We start from the raw sequence: 19,545 nt of genomic DNA on the forward strand, positions 1-19,545 counted from the left end.
CTTTGAACTTGGTTCTGAAACTCAGTTGCTACAAAACATAGCAGCCAGAACATTAAGAACAAAGTATTATACCAGCTGCACTGTTTTCTGTTTCTTTGTGGGTCCAATTTAAATGCTGTTTTGAAAATTTAAAAATGCTAAACAGACAAAACTAATCAATAGCTGATAGGGTTTGCCACTTGTTAAAAAGGCTCAGGAGTGGTGCTGATTGGCCAGGCTGGCCCTGCAAACCCAACACATTTAGGTAACCTTCCAGACTGCCTTGCTTGTGCTGTATAGCGCAGGCCTTTGCTTTCTTGTCAGGCCTCTACTCCTCTACCATATTCAGGTGCTAGGAAGTCACTTACTTTGACTGAGGAAGCGTTCCATAAGTGTGGGTGAATAAAGGCCTTGGGGGAATTTGGCTTCCTTGGTCAAAGCCATTGAGGAGGTGTTATTGGAATCATAGAGACCTCTTTAACATGATGATTCATAAGGCCCAGGCAGGAACTTCTGCTTTGTTGAATTCCCCTGCCTGTTATAACTGTACAACATCCTAAATTGATTTAACATTTTATCCTTCATTTCAGGAAACAAAATATTAAATAGCTATTAAAGCATATTCTTGGTTTCTGCTTCCCACTACTTGAGTACATGGCCTCTTTTCCCCTCCCTCTCTCTAAATATCGTGTGTTTAAGAAAATCCTGTCTATTTTTTTGGATTGGGTTGAACAGCTTTTCTGCCATTTGCATTAGCTTCTCTTTTAAGGATTGTGAATTAAATTACACCCCCCGATCCATGTTCTAATTTGCTAGTGAAACTGCTAATATACATGCCTAAACTCCCATACCAAGTACATCACACCTCTCTGAGGTAGGATCTCAAGAGAAATGCCTGTTCTTGCTTTCAGTAGCTCTTTTTGGTTCTTATGGTTTTAGCTCTCCTACCTCACATTTCAGGAAATGTTGGTATTTGTGTTTGCTGTTTTGCATGAAAGGGGCAATACAAGCATTTTCCAGCTTACGTAAATACAGTCAGGAACCAGATTTTTTTGAGGGTACATGCTTGCTTGTATCAAAGTTGAAAAATATGTGTTACCCTGTTCAAGTGCATGTATTGAGAGGATAGTGTGTACCAATAGGGCTGCAACCCCCAAGGGAAATTGAGGGGTGCAATGGCGAACTGGTGTTTCATTGGACGTGACATCATTAGATGCTCTAGAATTTTCCACAGAGATTTTTATAAATTCTGGAGTGTCCACTATGTTACTTCCTGTTTGTACCAGAAGTTACATCAGAACAATCAGGGGAGAGACGGTGGCTCAGTGGTAGAGCATCTGCTTGGTAAGCAGAAGGTCACAGGTTCAATCCCTGGCATCTCCGACTAAAAAAAAAGGTCCAGGCAAATAGGCATGAAAAACCTCCGCTTGAGACCCTGGAGAGCCGCTGCCAGTCTGAGTAGACAATACTGGCTTTGATGGACCGAAGGTCTGATTCAGTATAAGGCAGCTTCATATGTTCAATGTTGGATGCTCCGTTTTCAGCCCCTATGTCTTCCATCTGACACTTGAGACACTGGTGAGCAAAGTATTCCTAGTATGGTGCTCACTTGGTACAATGGTATTGAGTACCAAAATAATAACAGCCAAAAAGGGCTAAGGCATTAGATGTTACATAATTCCACTTTTCTGGGCTGAGCTTGGCCAATGCAGTTTTCTTCAAATTGTGCTACATAAGCAAATTGTTGATAATGCCAGATTGAGCAATTTCTGGAGATTTGGGGGTGGAGCCTTGGAAGAACAGAATTTGGGGAGGGAAGGGACCTTAGCACAGATGTGATGCCATAGACCCCACCCTCCAAAACTACCATTTCCTCTGGGAGAACTGATCTTTGTAGTCTGGAGAACTGTTGTAGTTTGGTGAAAATTCCAGGGTCCACTTGTAGATTGGCAACCCTTAGGCCATGTTTGCTACCTTCTTTGTATCTAGTACCTGTCTGGATCTGCCACATGGAAGCTAATTGACATAGTTTATGCTGGTGCTCCATTGTACTATGTGCAATGTGCATAGCTTCCAGCGACATGGAAAGTTTCCCTGATGCTGTCAGCTGTTGCAGAGGCTGGTGATAATGCCATTGAAACTTTCCACATAATTGAATGGATCAGTGTGGGAATCCCTGTGGCTGCCCTTCCCCCAAGTTTCACCTTTGAATCTACAGCTAGTGTCACGCTTCTGAAACCCACACTTGACCCAGGAGCTTCCAGTTGCTGTCCCCTGCTGTAAACCGTCCCGCAGTGGTGTGGCAGTGGAGAAATTTGCAAAGCATAGACTTTGTCATCTGTTTGTCCCCTTCAGTACTGGCATGGGGGATTTTCTTTGTTGATTTGGATTTTCTTTTTTAAAAAAAGAGTCCAAGGTCCAGCCTATGCAGAAAGCATTTCATGTAGTTGTTTGTGGACTTCACCACAACAAATTGAAGCTGAAGGAATTACATATTTGAATTCAGACTTCCCTATGAAAACAATGTCTATATCCCTAGAGAACTAGAATGTCAGGGAGAAGCTAGATTAGGAGAGAAGCAGTCTCCCTAAAATCCCTATGTACATGGAAGTTTTTAACATAAGAGACCATTCAGACATGCGAGTCCTCATCAGGCATGCTACAGTTTGACCACATTATTGATGGCCACTTTGATGAGTGTTCCATGCCAAGTCCAGAGTCTTAAATGGTGCTGCCCTTGTGAAATCTACCAAAACGTTTTGGTTCAGAGGCAAATGTATCAGAAGAAATGCCTAGGTCCTTTCCCTGCCTTCTTCCCAATACTGCAGTGCTGTTTCCTCTTCTAGACTCTAAGGAGAGGACAGCATGCTCCTGGAAAGGAAGGTGCAGCAGTCTAGCCAAGAAGTGCAAGGTCCTTCTGTGTTGCACCTTTCCACGCCCATTCTCCTTCTAGTGCAGACAGGTCAGTAGCCAGCCTTTTCTTTGCTACATTGCTTTACAGATCTGGAATAACATTATAGCAGAAGTTCATTAAGTTGGAAATGCCTTCACATTCTTACAGTAATTGAACAACAGGTTTATAGCATGGGATGCTTGTAGCATACTCTACTGGAGAATGAGTGAGATTATTGTTTTTGCCTGTTGTTTCCCACTGGATGTCAGTGTTGCTCTATTAAATATTTAGGTTTAAGGGTCATTCAAATTTGCTAAGTTTAGATGGTTCCTTCTTTTCCCAGATGTGAGTTTAATAGATTCATTGGTGTTTCTAGCACTGGAAATGCCATATTTCAGACTACTACTGTAAAAATTGTTTTGTAAAGGATAATTTTCTGTGGCTGTCATAACATCCATTTGACTTAAGACAAAACCACATGTTATATGTAATTCTGTGATAATTTCAAAATGGTCCCCCCCTTCCCAAATACAAGCAAAGGGACTGCTTTTTGGTGCAAGATAATGGCGTGGGGAGATAGTTATTTTATTTATGTAGGAAATATTTATTAGCTTTATTTAACTTGATTAAGATTATGTAGTAAATTAACAGAAATATTTGCTATAACAGTCCACTGAAATTTTTGCACTCCACTTAATTGCATCAATTCTGGAAAAGAAAGTTTGCCAAACTATATGCAATTGAGATATAGCCTTCTTTCTAAGAATATCAATTTGATTACCAAAAAGGTGTCATTACATTTTATAATCCATTCTTCTGTTGGTGGAATATTATCTGACTTCGAGTATCTTGCAAAGCAGCTGTTATCATATTTTGAAATTCTTTTGGGAACATAGGTGTATAGCTTAGTAAAATGACTTTGGGAGAATAGGGGAAATCCACGTCTAATCTACATTTAATACAATAGGCAGTATTTTTTAAAAAATCTGTCTGCACATCCAAAATTTGCATTTGGTAGTTTGCAATACCCACATATGCCATATGATTTTAAATACATTTTTGCTATTTTGTGTGGTGTCAAATGCAATTGATATATCATCTTTATTAAATTTCCTCTAAAATTGAGAGAAATAGAAAAAAGAATAACTATTGTAAAAAAAAATTCTGATTTTTCCTCTGGAATTTCATATTTCAAGTATTTTTCCCATTTAGATTGGAATAGTTGTTTGGGAGGGTTTTGTTAACCTCTTTACATACAATTTCCCTTGTGTTTCTGGAGACAGTTTCTTTAAATGTTGTTGATTTTCTTATTCCTTAACCTCTGCGTATAGTTTTATTCAAGAAGCTCTTAAGTTGTAAGAAATCAAACCATTTTATATTGCCTTTACTTAATTGGTTACTTTCGTGGAAGTGCAAAGTTGTTACTCCCTTTGATTAATGTCATATAGGTATCAATTCCATAACATTCCCAGTTAGTTAAAGAGTTACATTGGAAATTTTATAATTTATCAAGATTGCTCATAGCAGATGACAGTGGAGAGAGTTTTCTCTTATAACAATCCCAGATCTTCAGAAGACCATAAATGATCCAGCTTTTGTTATTGTGCAGTCTTCCTTGTATTTTTGTGTGTCTTCCATGGCTTTTTTTGTAGAAAAAGCTTAGCAGGAACTCATTTGCATATTAGGCCAGACCCCCTGACACCAAGCCAGCCAAAACAGCATTATTGTGCATTCCTGCTCAAAAAAAGCCCTGGTGTCTACAAAAATGTGTTCAGTGGCATCTTTACATAATGTTGTTCCATGGCTATTTCTGAAGCATCTTGACACCCAGTTATCCATTTCATCATCCAAACCAGTTGCACAGCATCATGATATAATTAAATTAGGAAGACCCAACCCACCATTATCACTTTTACTTCATGATGCTGACCAACTGACTGCAAGTTTTCTACTACCCAGTTTACCACAGACTGCCACACTTTAATAGGTTTATCTGGGATAATAATTGGTAAATTGAAGTTTATATAATTCATTTTGAATATCATTCTCATTTTTACTGTGATTATCCAACCTAGGACTGATAATCTGAAAGCTTTCTAAAGTGTCAATCTGTTTTTTATTTCTGCAATTGTTGCTTTAAAATTATTTTCCAATAGGTCTTCCTCCTTTTTGCTAAATTTAATTCCTAAACAAGTAATTTCTTTCTTTGTAATCTTAATTTTCCTAATCCAGTTCTGAGATGAAAAATTGTTTAGGTCCACATTAAAAAAAAACATTGCTTCAGTCTTTTCTATGTTTAATTTATAGCCTTTGCTACATTTCATTTCAGTTCATTGGAGAAAACTGAAGCTTTGGATGGTGGACTCTATAGCATCATATCTCTGCTGAGCTTCCTCCCTTCCCCAAACTTAACTCTCTCAATGTTCCTCCCTCAGATCTCCAGGAATTTCCCTAACCAGAGCTGGCAACTCCAGCAGCCCTAAACAGCAAAAATAAATAAATAAAAATTAATTAAAAAAAAATTAAAAACCTCCTTAGCTTTTTTGAGGTTAAAAAAATTGCTTGGGTAAAAAGCAATGTTTTCGCTAGGGCTGCCAAGCCCCCAGTCGGGTGGCGGTTCTCCTGCCCTGGAGATTGCCAACCTGCCGGCCCACATTGGGCTGGCGGGGGGGAACCTGCCCCGATGTCTCCAGCACAATGGTGTCACCTGGAAGTAATGTCATCGCACCGGCAACACCACACACTGGCTGCTCTTGGCGTTTCCAGGAAAACTCTATGGTTTTCCCAGATGCTCTAGCAATTTGGGAGGGAAAACTCTATGGTCCAGTTGGTACCATAGAGTTCTTCCCTCCCAAATTGCTAAAGCATCCGGGAAAACCATAGTGTTTTCCTGGAAACACCTAGAGTGGCTGGAATGCGGTGTTGCTGTGATGACGTCACTTCCAAGTGATGTCATCATGCTGCACATGCAATGTGTGTGCAAAAAAAGTCTTCCGCTGGAGGCCGCAGGGGACTTTGCAACCCTGGTTTTGGCCTGGCAACTAAAAGACATTATGGTAAATGCTAGATGAGCCTCAAGGGGGAGTGCATTCCAAAGGAAAGGTGCCACCAATGAAAATGTCCTGTTTTATGGCATTTCTTCTCCTTCCTGCTTTCTCTTCTGAAAATGTATCCATATGTTTTTACTGCTGAAAACTGCAGAGCGGTTAAAAGTTTGAGGGGTCATTTTTCAGTGGCAAAAATGGTAAAAAAGGAATGAAAAGAGAAATTAGAATTACCAACATCCAGATGGTATGTGGAGATCTCCTGCTATTACAATTGACCTCCAGATGACCAGTTCCCCTGGAAAAAAATGACTGTCTTGGAGGGTACACTCTGTGGCATTATACCCTGCTTTTACTCCGCTCTCCAAATCCTGTTATCCCCAGGCTCCACCCCACAAATCTTCAGGTATTTCTCAACCTAGAGCTGGCAGCCCTATTAGAGATCCCATCTGCTTTTGGTCCCCCCTCCCAAGGAGCCTCAATGGCTGCATTTGGAAAAAAGCTCTTTTTAAATTGTCACAGAACTAAAAGTAATATTTAGTTATTTCTGTGGTGCTCTTTTAACTTTGCTAATGGGGTTTTAATTTTTCTTGTAGGAGAAGCAATAGACTTCACAGTTCAGCATGCCGTCTCTGAAGCCAGTGGAGGAAGGCCTAATGCATCCAAAATAGCAGTGATTGTTATATCAAATGAGTCAGAAGATTCTCTGGATTATGCTGCATATTCTGCAAGCATCAATAGTAAGTATTTCTCTCTGCATAATACAAGGGTATTTCAGAATGGCTCCACAGTTTTCAATATACATTTCTATTCTAAAATATCCTCTGAAGAGACAATTTGTATTCTTGAGTTGGCTAGGTGCTCTTTGTATAAGCATCTCTTAAATAAATATCACTCTTTCCTAGACAAGTACACACAGCATACAAAGTACTATGTTGCAGGCACACACAGAATGTAAAGTATGTTGGAATTATATACAGTGAGTGTACATAGCAGCTAATAAAGTACAGTGTTTGAGAAGTAAACACTCTGCTTAAGGGGATCAGGAATGAAAGAGGCAAAATGCCCTGCATTGTGCCTCTTTCATTCCTGATCCCCTTAAGCAGAGTGTTTCAACTTCAAATGACAAATAATGGAGACTCTCCAACTGTCCATGCTGAGCAGAAGCAGTCCCTATTTTCTGGTTCTGCCCCCTGGTAAATCACTAAGTCCTGAACTCATGACTTTTGACGTTCTTCAGTGGTCATCTCTTCCTCAGTCTCTGTTGGTTATACCTCTGATTTGGAGGGAGGGGGATGCATCCTGGCTCTAGGGAACATGCAGGCAGATGTGTGCGCAACTGCACATGAACACTCACAAACTATGCAGTTTTTAATTAGGGGAGGTTGATTTGGCCTTTCAGTAATTTAAAACAGGATTAGGGGTGCCAACTCCAAGCTGACATGTTCTCCAGTGAATTGATCTCTGTAGTTTGGAGGTCAGTTGTAATTCTTGGAGGCCTCTAGGCCCATCCTGGAGGTCAGCAACCCTAGTTTCTGCTTAACCTAGTGTGTTCAAGTAGTGGGGTTAGATGCTGGGCAATGTGAAGACCTTGGTTAGACCAAACAATGTTTGGTGCTCCCTGCAAAGTATATATGAAGGGGGAAAGATCCTTCCTAAAGCTTCTCTATTATTTCAATTCCTCCAAATTTCTATTCCTTGCTTGAAGGGGTGGGGGGACTGAAGCCTCCTATTGTCTCTAGCTAGACCAATTAGCATTTGTATGAAGTGCCCTGAGGTAAGTCTGGAAAGCAGTTGAACTGACTTTGCCCCTGTCTGCCTGTCCTCTGCCTAGAGAGAAAAAAATTTTAAAACTCAGCATGGAGGTCCAAAGACAAAATGCTTTCCTTCACACTCATTGCTAAAAATAGGGGAGAAAAAAATTGTCATTAATATTTTAAAGTTGTCTTCAGTACAGAATCATTTCTGAACATCATGCTGAAGTGCCATTGGAAGCACAAACTGTTTAGTGAGGGTGTGTGTTTTTGCTTTTTTTTTTTTTCTTCCTCCCAGGAGTATTGTTACTTCCCATTGTAGTTGGGGACAGATACAACACCGCACAGTTGACCACGTTAGCAGGACCTTCTGCCATGGACAGGATCATTAAGTTGCAAAGGTTTGAGGAACTTTCTGCCATGGTTGCTTCAGATGAGAAATTTATCAAAAAGCTCTGCGCAGGTAAGTTTTCCGTTATTCCAAGAACCAGAAGTTCTCTTCTGCTGCTTGAATTGCTGGGATTAATTTCAGACACCGAAGAGCTGTTTCATAATGTAAAAGACAGCCAGATGAGAATCGGTGAAGTATATCTGCCAAGGATGGTGCTGCCTTGTTCAGCGACAGAGGAGAAGCAGAGCTTGTTGAAACAGGCATTCTGATTGAGAAACTGGACCCTATGTGTTTTCCCCAGAACACAACACATTCATTTGTCTGCTCCCTGGTTCCTGAGGCCTGTATTGGGCATGGCTGGATTTGGTTAATCACAACTATTAAGAACAAGCCTAATTGTTTATTTAGGATGGTGAGATTCAAATCTAGTAGCACCTTAGAGAGCAACAAGGGTTTTGGGGTATAAGCTTCTGAGAGTCAAAGTTCCCTTTATCAGATACCAGAGATTTGACTCTAGAAAGCTGAGACCCCAAAAATCTCAAATCTGGCACTTCCACTACAATCCAACATGGCTGGAATTATTTACTTAGAATATTTTATGACACCTCTCCAGAATCCTATTCAAGCCAGCTTTCAAGTAAAATGCCACAAAGTTAAAATTTCAGTATAAAAAGAAAACAAAATAAGCCATTAAAAACAAGGCCAGAACATAAAAACAATATAGTGATATCCATAAAACAGACCTAAGACCAGAAGCAGACCATAGTGATGAAGATTTTTTAAGCTCCCTTATGTAAAAGCCTGGATAAAAAGAAGTGTTTTGGCTTGACGCCTAAAAGGTATTATGATAGGTTCCAGGAGAGCCTCAAGGGGGAGAACATTCCAAAGGTAAGGAGCCACCACTTAAAATGCCCTGTCCTCCTGATGCATACAACACTTTTTGACTGTAACACACTTCACATTTATGTATTAGTTGCCTTTCCACACCAGAAAAAGTGATCTATAAGCCCTTTCATCTTGGCAAAACCAAGCAATCTGATTGGTTGGGACTGAGTGGGACTGTGGTGCATCAACCTTTGGCCTGTCAGACTATCAACCAAGAGTACTTGATTGCCATTGGTTGAGTCCATTCCTCTCTCCCACCCAAGTGGCTGTTGCTAGCCAGCTAAGCAACAGACTCATATCAGTAAAAGACAACCAACCTTAGTTCTGGCAGTTACTGGCTCTCCCTACTCCCCCATTGACTGAGCTGTCTGTCGCACTGATTCACAGAGGAGAGAAAGAACCCCTTCCATCAATTGACTGAAGGAGAGAGGAGGAGGGAAACAGCCAGAGAAAGGCTTCTCTTGATTGGCTGAGGACTCTTCCCTATCCTCCTCTGGAAATGGGAAAAAAATTGCATACTGTGGCAACAGACCATATTCAGAGAGAGAGAGTTATTGAGGGAAAGAGAGAGACAGAGAGAGATTGAAGTCCTGTGCTTAAGACCAACAACATTCTCAGAGATAGACTGTTGGTCTGAAAGGTATGACTAAGAGCCTCTGAGGCAGAACTCATTGGGACCAGTCCTGACTACAGCTGCCAGTTCCAGGTTGGTGGGAAATTCCTAGAGATTCTGTGGTGGAGTTTGAGGAGGGCATAGGAGTTAGGGTTTCAGACATGGGTCCTAGCTGTGGAAGATGACTGGGTGATTTTGGACCAGTTACACACTTTCACCCTAACCTACTCACAGGGTTGTTTCACAGATCAAAGGTGGCGGGGGGGAGGAGAATTATGTAAGCTGCTTCACTCTCCCCCACCCCGTGGCTGTCCTTTCCCTAGGTGGAGGCTGCAGGGAGGGGGGAGGCAATGGAAACCTGAAGTCAGAAGGCAGATAAAGGGAAGGACAGGGTTGCCAGCTTCAGGTTAGGAAATTCCTGGAGATTTAAGGGGTGGGGCCTGAAGAGGATGGGGGGGGTTTGAGGAGGGGGGGGATCTCAGACAGGTACAATGCTATTTCCTTTTGGGGAGCCACTGTTGCCAATCTCCATGTGAGGGCTGGAGACCACTCAGAATTACAACTGCTCTCCAGATGGCAGAGATCAGCTCCCCTTGAGGGGGCGTGGAGTGAGTGCCTTCATTTGGGTGGGTGGGAAGACAGCAAGGTGGGGCACTCACCCAAACCCTCTTTCTAGACCCCATTGTATTTTTCTCCACAATGGGCCTTATTCCTAGTATATAATAATGCAATTATTTCTTTAATTAAGGAGCTTTCCCTGGGTTATAAGTAGTTCTTCCAACAGAAGAACCTTTTAAGTTGGAGAAAGGCTGCTTAGATTGAAGGAAGGTGTCACACTTGAGCCCAATGGAAATGTGGGGTGTAAATGTAAATGCATAAATACATTTTTGCCCAGGGAAGAGATGAGATCTATCCCATTATTTTAAAAACAGGGGCTCCTCAGATTCCAGTCTTCAACTAGTAAGTGAGAAAGCCTTAGTGTTAATTGCCCTACTTGGTGACCCGGGACGGGGTGTGTTGTCCTTATAAAAACTGAGCCATCCTGAAATTCACAAGTAAACCCCCCTTTCACCACTTTCTGAACTAATGAGTTATGTCATGTAGCTGTCATTCCTGGTTAAACATATATAGGCTGCATGGCTGTTGCCTACCCATTTCATTCAGTCTGATTCTCATTTCACAAGCAGGAATTTAGTATCCCAGATAAATGAGACATTTTTGAACATGTCATGCCTTACCTTGCAGCTACTGTCCCAGAGTGCATAGATGAGGATGGGAATAAAAAAAGAGTAAGTATATATGAAATTGATCTGGTTTTTAGATAAGATGACTTGGGGATGGTCAATTTTTAATTCTCAGGTCCAATCCATCCATTTTATCTGCTCCCTAGCACATCTACCGGATTTTAATCAAGAGGCATTAAGATATATGTCTAGGATTTCATTATAATTGAAAAAAAATGTTGTGTTGAAATACAAGACATTCCACACTTTAACTTTACAACAATTTGTAGATTTTATGTGCAATGCCTTGACTGTGCCTAAGCTTACCATTTCCCATAGTTGTGAAATCTTTCCTGCAAGGTGGAACCATTTTTTAAATGGATCCTGCCCTTTTATGAAGGGGTTTGGTGAAATAAAGTGAGTTCAGCCAGTTCTGAATCAACTGAAGCAAAACTGCAACTATATACAATCTGGTCATGGTTAACCACGCCCCCCTAGCAGGCAATATTGGCTCACTCCAGAATCCTTCATCTGCATCCCTTTGTTACAAATTGTTACATGCCTAGCATCCTGATTGGCAAGTTCTTCCAACACTTGGGTGGTGCACAGAATGCGTTTCCAGCCCTGGAACCCCAGTCTTGAAAAAATAAAGAGGGGATTATCAACACAGCCTGCTCCAGTGCTTTGTATAGCTGCAGAAGGCCTCAGGTTCCATCTGAGTTGTCTCTAGTTGAAAGGATCTTAGGCAGCAGTGCTGAAAAAGGCCCCAGTGCTGGTACAGCTAAACCAGTGATCTGAGTCATTGTATAAGGAACTCTAGTTTCACAGGATCATTCTCCTCATCCACTACAGATCAAGGCTGGACAGCCAGTTGTCTTGCAGAACTCCAAATGGCGGTTATTTTGTGGGCTTTAGGCACGAAGAGGAGTAAAAACTGGGTTCATTCAAGACACGATGGCTTTGTGCTTGAAGGTTCTCAACCACTGAATGAGCACATAAATCCAAAGAAGTAAATGAATATAAAACTCCCTCTGAGAGGAAGCTTGCTTGATTCCTTTTCTGGCATGCTTGGAGAAGCATCTGTTTTGATTGACTTTTACCTTAACCAGTCTCTGTGTGCATATTATTGCCATTTCTGCTTCTCCTGTATTTTGTGGCTGGGAGTTTGTCTGATTTCCTTGTGTACCAGATTTCTTGGCTTACTCTAGATGTCTGCTTAATTAATTATTATTTTTTAAAAAATAATATGTCTTAGCTACTATTATACAGTTCTTCAATCTGTGCCTGATGGATGGGACGTGTAATTATTAAAGAAAAGCAGAGCCGCCTTACTTAATCTCCACAGCTGTATGGAGAACCTTTGAGTTCCTTTACTTCCCACATATTGAGAAAGAAGAGAGCACAGTTAAAATATCTCATTTACAGCCTAAATATTTCATAGACCTTTAAAAAAAATCCTCAAATGATTCTTTTATAGCTTCCAATAAGCTCTTAACGTTAAACCTTTCCTTGAAAATCCAACAAATTCCCAGCTAACCCTTAGGAAGAGTTCCTCATAAAAAAACAAATCAAATCTGAATTTCCTAACCACCCATATAGGCCCACAAAGAGGAAAAAAATCCAGTTGAATATCTTTTATCAAAATTTTTGCCTGTAGATCCAGTAGTTCTCTATTAGTTCTAGTAATGTTGCAGCTGTAGGAAAAGTACCTCTGTGTAGGGTGGCCAGACCGTCCCGGTCTCCCGGGACTTTCCCGAATCTGGCCCCCAATTCCCGGCTCCCGGGCTGGGTATACCGGGACCATTAGAGGTCCCGGTTTAGCCAGCCAGAGAGCCGGGGGCCGCGCGCGCGGGCGGGGAAGGCAGCGAGTGAGGGAGGGAGCGACCCTGCGCGTGTGCAGATCGCCCTGCGCACGCGCAGGGACGCTCCCTCCCTCCCTCGCTGCCTTCCCCGCCCGCGCACGGGGCCCGGCGGTGGCGGCGGAGGCCCGGGAGGGCGTCGGAAAGGCCCGCGGTGGTCGCTGGAGGCCCTCCAGCGACCCCCGCGGACCTTTCCGGCGCTCCCCGGGCTTCTACACCCCCACCCCCCGCTGTCCTTCGCCCGGGAGGGCGTCGGAAAGGCCCGCGGGGGTCGCTGGAGGCCCTCCAGCGACCCCGCGGGCCTTTCCGGCGCTCCTCGGGCTTCTACACCCCCACCCCCCGCTGTCCTCCGCCCGGGAGGGCGTCGGAAAGGCCCGCGGGGGTCGCTGGAGGCCCTCCAGCGACCCCCGCGGGCCTTTCCGGCGCTCCCCGGGCTTCTACACCCCCACCCCCCGCTGTCCTCCGCCCGGGAGGACGTCGGAAAGGCCCGCGGGGGTCGCTGGAGGCCCTCCAGCGACCCCCGCGGGCCTTTCCGGCGCTCCCCGGGCTTCTACACCCCCACCCCCCGCTGTCCTTCGCCCGGGAGGGCGTCGGAAAGGCCCGCGGGGGTCGCTGGAGGGCCTCCAGCGACCCCCGCGGGCCTTTCCGGCGCTCCCCGGGCTTCTACACCCCCACCCCCCGCTGTCCTTCGCCCGGGAGGGCGTCGGAAAGGCCCGCGGGGGTCGCTGGAGGCCCTCCAGCGACCCCCGCGGGCCTTTCCGGCGCTCCCCGGGCTTCTACAACCCTGCGCACGCGCAGGGACGCTCCCTCCCTCCCTCGCTGCCTTCCCCGCCCGCGCACGGGGCCCGGCGGTGGCGGCGGAGGCCCGGGAGGGCGTCGGAAAGGCCCGCGGTGGTCGCTGGAGGCCCTCCAGCGACCCCCGCGGGCCTTTCCGGCGCTCCCCGGGCTTCTACACCCCCACCCCCCGCTGTCCTTCGCCCGGGAGGGCGTCGGAAAGGCCCGCGGGGGTCGCTGGAGGCCCTCCAGCGACCCCGCGGGCCTTTCCGGCGCTCCTCGGGCTTCTACACCCCCACCCCCCGCTGTCCTCCGCCCGGGAGGGCGTCGGAAAGGCCCGCGGGGGTCGCTGGAGGCCCTCCAGCGACCCCCGCGGGCCTTTCCGGCGCTCCCCGGGCTTCTACACCCCCACCCCCCGCTGTCCTCCGCCCGGGAGGGCGTCGGAAAGGCCCGCGGGGGTCGCTGGAGGCCCTCCAGCGACCCCCGCGGGCCTTTCCGGCGCTCCCCGGGCTTCTACACCCCCACCCCCCGCTGTCCTCCGCCCGGGAGGGCGTCGGAAAGGCCCGCGGGGGTCGCTGGAGGCCCTCCAGCGACCCCCGCGGGCCTTTCCGGCGCTCCCCGGGCTTCTACACCCCCACCCCCCGCTGTCCTTCGCCCGGGAGGGCGTCGGAAAGGCCCGCGGGGGTCGCTGGAGGCCCTCCAGCGACCCCCGCGGGCCTTTCCGGCGCTCCCCGGGCTTCTACAACCCCACCCCCCGCTGTCCTTCGCCCGGGAGGGCGTCGGGAAGGCCTCTCCGCCGCCGCCGCCGGACTCGTCGCCGCCGGACTCGCCGCAGGTAAGGGGGCCGAAAGTGGGGGGGGGGGCTGGCGGGAGGGGGTGGCCTTCCTTCCTTCCCTCCCTCCTTTCTTCCTTCCTTCCCTCCCTCCTTTCTTCCTTCCTTCCCTCCTTCCTTCCTTCCTTCCTCCCTTCCCTTCCTTCCCTTCCTTCCTTCCTTCCTTCCTTCCCTCCCTCCCTCCTTATGTTCTTATGTGACGCAGAGTGTTGGACTGGATGGGCCACTGGCCTGATCCAACAGGGCTTCTCTTATGTTCTTATGTGACCCAGAGTGTTGGACTGGATGGGCCACTGGCCTGATCCAACAGGGCTTCTCTTATGTTGTTATGTGACGCAGAGTGTTGGACTGGAGGGGCCACTGGCCTGATCCAACAGGGCTTCTCTTATGTTCTTATGTGACCCAGAGTGTTGGACTGGATGGGCCACTGGCCTGATCCAACAGGGCTTCTCTTATGTTGTTATGTGACGCAGAGTGTTGGACTGGAGGGGCCACTGGCCTGATCCAACAGGGCTTCTCTTATGTTCTTATGTGACCCAGAGTGTTGGACTGGATGGGCCACTGGCCTGATCCAACAGGGCTTCTCTTATGTTGTTATGTGACGCAGAGTGTTGGACTGGATGGGCCACTGGCCTGATCCAACAGGGCTTCTCTTATGTTGTTATGTGACGCAGAGTGTTGGACTGGATGGGCCACTGGCCTGATCCAACAGGGCTTCTCTTATGTTGTTATGTGACGCAGAGTGTTGGACTGGATGGGCCACTGGCCTGATCCAACAGGGCTTCTCTTATGTTGTTATGTGACGCAGAGTGTTGGACTGGATGGGCCACTGGCCTGATCCAACAGGGCTTCTCTTATGTTGTTATGTGACGCAGAGTGTTGGACTGGATGGGCCACTGGCCTGATCCAACAGGGCTTCTCTTATGTTCTTATGTGACGCAGAGTGTTGGACTGGATGGGCCACTGGCCTGATCCAACAGGGCTTCTCTTATGTGACAATACTGACTTTGGTGGACCCAAGCACTGATTCAGTGTAAGGGAGCTTTGTGTTTGTGTCTTCTAGTGCAATTTTGTTCTCAGATCCTGTATTTACTTCATCAGTATATGGGATAAGGCACTTTCTCAACTGTGCTGCATAATGCAGCCTATTTATTTTGTCCTGTTGGCTCTGTTGGCTCTATCTGCGCCACCTTCATCACTTTCGGGGTGTGGATCCCCTAGTGGAGTGGTCTCCCGACTCCCTCCGCCGGCTGTTTCTGATAGCCCTGCGCCCCCTCTTTCATTTGATATGTGTCCCGTGCGGGTGCCACCCTCCCGCCGGGAGATGCCGCAAAATGAGCCCCCTTGAGGCTTATGGCGGCAGGGCTCGGGGGAAGCGACCTAGACTGCTGTTCTTTTGAGGGGTTATAGAGTGTTTCGAGCCCGTCCCTGTGGCATCGGTCCCATCATTGTGGGGCCCAGGGGGCCGGCGCAGCGGCACGCTGAAGCAGCCTGTCGGTCACTTCCAGGTTCCTGTCCTGCATCTCGACCGGTGTTATTAGTGACAGGCTGCTTCGGCGTGCCGCTGCGCCGGCCCCCTGGGTCCCACAACGATGGGACCGATGCCACAGGGACGGGCTCGAAACACTCTATAACCCCTCAAAAGAACAGCAGTCTAGCTCGCTTCCCCTGAGCCCTGCCGCCATAAGCCTCAAGGGGGCTCATTTTGCGGCATCTCCCGGCGGGAGGGTGGCACCCGCACGGGACACATATCAAATGAAAGAGGGGGCGCAGGGCTATCAGAAACAGTCAGCGGAGGGAGTCGGGAGACCACCCCACTGGGGGATCCACACCCCGAAAGTGATAAAGGTGGCGCAGATAGAGCCAACAGAACAAAATAAATAGGCTGCATTATGCAGCACAGTTGAGAAAGTGCCTTATCCCATATACTGATGAAGTATATACAGGATTTGAGAACAAAATTGTTTCCGGCGGTGATATTTGGGGGATTTTTGGGGACGTCACAGGAAGTGCTGTGAAGTCACTTCCTGTTTCCGGCAGTGGCATTTGGGGGAAATGATGTCATTTGGGGGAAATGATGTCACAGGAAGTGATGTCACTTCCCGTTTCCGGCAGGTGACGCGGGGGAAATGATGTCACAGGAAGTGATGCCACTTCCTGTTTCCGGTGGTGGCATGACGTCACCGGAAGTGACGTCACCAGAAGTGACATCACTTCCTGTTTCCGGCGGGGGGGCGCGCTTCGCGCGCGCACACCGCCCCCCCCCCCAGTGTCCCTGGCTGGCCTTCAGACATTATGGTCACCCTACCTCTGTGCAGTATCCCCCACCCCCGGTGTATACATTAATGCCAAAAGAAGATAATGCATTATGCTGGGTCCATCCTAAAGGAATGTCACCTTTCAAAATACTTTCAAGGAACTCTAATGTTCATTACAATGGGGAGGGGGGGTGGATTTCTGTATGGTGGACTCCATTGCAGGGATATAATGACATTTCTACAGTAGAGAAAATAGCCTTCAATATGTATAGGGATTAGCCTTGCTGTTTGCTTGTCCATAGCGGGTAAATCCCCCACCATCACCTCAATCCTGCACCCTCAAGAAGTAAAGGAGCAGGAGAAAAAATGGCTGGATAATGGCTTCCATGGTGACACTCTAGGAATTTTGACGTCTCTGTGGTCTTCATTATAGGGATAGGGGGCAGTTCCTTAAGAGCCACCTGGAGGTGCCTTCACATCTTACCCAAACTCCACCCTCTTCAAGCAATGTCCTCAAAATCTCCTGTTATTTGCTTAGACAGAGCTGGCAAACCCAATGGAGATTCCTATCCACCCAAGGATTCTAAGGTCTACTTCAGGCTCTCCTGAACTGTCCATTTGGACACAGCTGTTTCATGAAAATACTGTCTGATCTGCTGCAACAGAACTAATTGGTGGCACTTCCTTTGTGTTTATGTGATGGATCCAAACAAGTCACCATGCTTGTGTGAGTCACTGCAGACAGACAATAACTGATGCAGTGTAACCACACTTCCTGCCCCTACACAGCTGCATTCCCAGGGGTTTCCTGCATTCAATCCATCTTTATTGCATTAGCAACAAAATGACATAGCAACTAACAACTAGACTTAACAATAGGAAAAAAAAAACCCTCAATAAAAGTGTCCTACGTTAGAACATCCAAACTGGCCCTCAAGTCTTCTGTCATCTTCAGATGTCAAATTTCTGCTTCAGCAGCCTGGAATAGCAATTATTTATTACTGTCATGGTGTAAGCTTCATAATGAGAACACTTCCTAAAATAATTTTTTATGTTCCTGAAAGCTAAAGTCCCTTTACCCTTTCAAGTGATGAGTGTGAAATTCTTTTATTGATTCCAGTGCCCTGGCTTAAAAGCAGGGCCAAGTACGTCAACAGGCAGCATTCCAAGTTCTTCTCTGATCTAGCACAGCATCATGCAAATTGGTTAAGATTGGGATGCATATTTGTCGCAGTAGCCATGATCCCATTGAAGCAAAAGGCTTCTGAGCCCCACTGTTTTCCATACCAGCGATCAAAGAATGTATTTAATTTTCCTATTGAAATCAGTTGGTCGTCTTGAGTATTTCTTTATGTCACTAATAACTTTGCATCCATGGAAAGTACAACTTTTTAATTGTTTCATTGCCCTTGACTCTTTTGATAGTCTGAGGACAGTGTTTTTTTACTTGGTAGTTCTAGATGGTTGCAGCTTAACGGTGCCATTGACTCCTACGAGAGCATTTTGGACATTATTTTAACATTAGCATGTCATTTTGCACAGCCTGGGGACAAATGGACATTGCTGGATCAGTGTCGTACAGTGACATGCTTGCCAGGAGGATTCACGTTTCTGGAGAGCCACCGAATCAATTGTGAGAAGATGCCAAGGCCCTTGTGTCGCAACAACATGCCTGCGCTGAAAGTGGAAGAAACGTGTGGCTGTCGCTGGGTATGCCCATGTGAGTAGGCTGGTGCCTTTCTGTGCGAGCTTCATGCATTTCTCTCTATTCAGGTGTGCTTAATATGGTCAGGTGGTGATTTGGCCCTTGGCAGTATATGGAGTGGAACTTAACAATTAAAAATGGTTGAAACAGACATGCAGCCAGTGTTCCCTCTAAGCTGAGTTAGCTCACAGATTTTTAGCCTCCAACTCACACATTTTTGTCTTAGCTCAGGAAAAATGGCCCCAGAACACAATAATTTATGCAGTAGCTCATAACTTTAATGCCACTAGCTCACAAAGTAGAATTATTTCTCACAAGACTGCAGCTTAGAGAGAACATTGCTTGCAACTGGTAAGGAAGTCAGAAAAGCTGGTGAGGATTGTTGTCAGTTTACAGGGGAGAGCCATTAGCCAGGGTTTCTTGTTTGTGGTTCAACTCAAGGTACCTCTCCTAGCAGCTAACAGAGGACAGAGTGGGGCAAAATAGCAGCTAAGAAAGGAGCAAATGGGAGGTACGCAATAGATGGAGACATGCAGATACTCCTTCCCTGTGATCATGCGCACTTCACTGCACATTTCATGCCAACACGTGTAACCGAACAGAATGGCCATTTTTTGGGAGAGGAAATTAGCTTCAGGAAGGGAGGATTTAGGCCAGGGGAGATGCAGGAGCAACCATTGTGTCTCTACCCCAAGAAACCCTTTCTTTAGACTGGTTTTTTTTGCTGTTCAAAAAGTCAACCAAGGTTCTGTTGCATGTGTTTCCATGTAATGTGCAATTAGGCCCTTTGATTGTAATCCCCTACAGTTTCCCTTGCCTGCTGACAGGGTGCCTTCAAAGTTCTCCAGAAGCCCTGCAGGGCTCCCTCTCCCATGGTGAGCGTAATCCATTGCCTTTTCATCCTAAATGAGCACAATTCCTGTGCTGTCTAAATAAAGAGCTGGGTTCTGCCTTGCCTCCAAAAATGGGATGCAAGAATGGAAAAAAGTTTTCAGTGTCCCAGAGCTGGAGGAAATATTCAGTGATCCATAAAGCATGTATTTTCTCTACTACTTCCTTTTCTGTAGATCCGGAATTTGATGTTGCTCTTAGGATTGGCTTCCATGGCGCCATTTAGTTGTTTTTCTTCACATAGTTGTTCAATGACAGCCAGTCCAGTGTAGCAATGTGTTGTACTAGAGTCTGGGAGACCCTGGTTTGAATCCCTGTGCTGCCATAGAAGCCTGGTGGTTGACTTGGGCTGGTCACACACTCTCAGCCTCACCAATTGTACAGGGTTGTTCTAAGAATAAAATGGAGTGCAAAAGAATGATGTGGGCTGGTTGGGGCTCCCAG

At 46.3% G+C, this 19,545-nt stretch overlaps 1 protein-coding gene across 1 annotated transcript in view; it reads left to right on the forward strand.

Annotated features, from left to right (window-relative positions):
• VWF (von Willebrand factor) overlaps positions 1 to 19,545 on the forward strand; it is a 190,299-nt gene that overhangs the window by 104,887 nt on the left and 65,867 nt on the right. The window contains exons 30-33 of the mRNA XM_060253812.1: positions 6,513 to 6,656; positions 7,969 to 8,133; positions 10,805 to 10,848; positions 18,048 to 18,225. Of these exons, the coding sequence (XP_060109795.1) occupies positions 6,513 to 6,656; positions 7,969 to 8,133; positions 10,805 to 10,848; positions 18,048 to 18,225 (531 nt within the window). The remainder of the gene's footprint in view (positions 1 to 6,512; positions 6,657 to 7,968; positions 8,134 to 10,804; positions 10,849 to 18,047; positions 18,226 to 19,545) is intronic.

Source organism: Heteronotia binoei, chromosome 14 (genome assembly GCF_032191835.1).
Source record: "Heteronotia binoei isolate CCM8104 ecotype False Entrance Well chromosome 14, APGP_CSIRO_Hbin_v1, whole genome shotgun sequence".
NCBI lineage: Eukaryota > Metazoa > Chordata > Lepidosauria > Squamata > Gekkonidae > Heteronotia > Heteronotia binoei.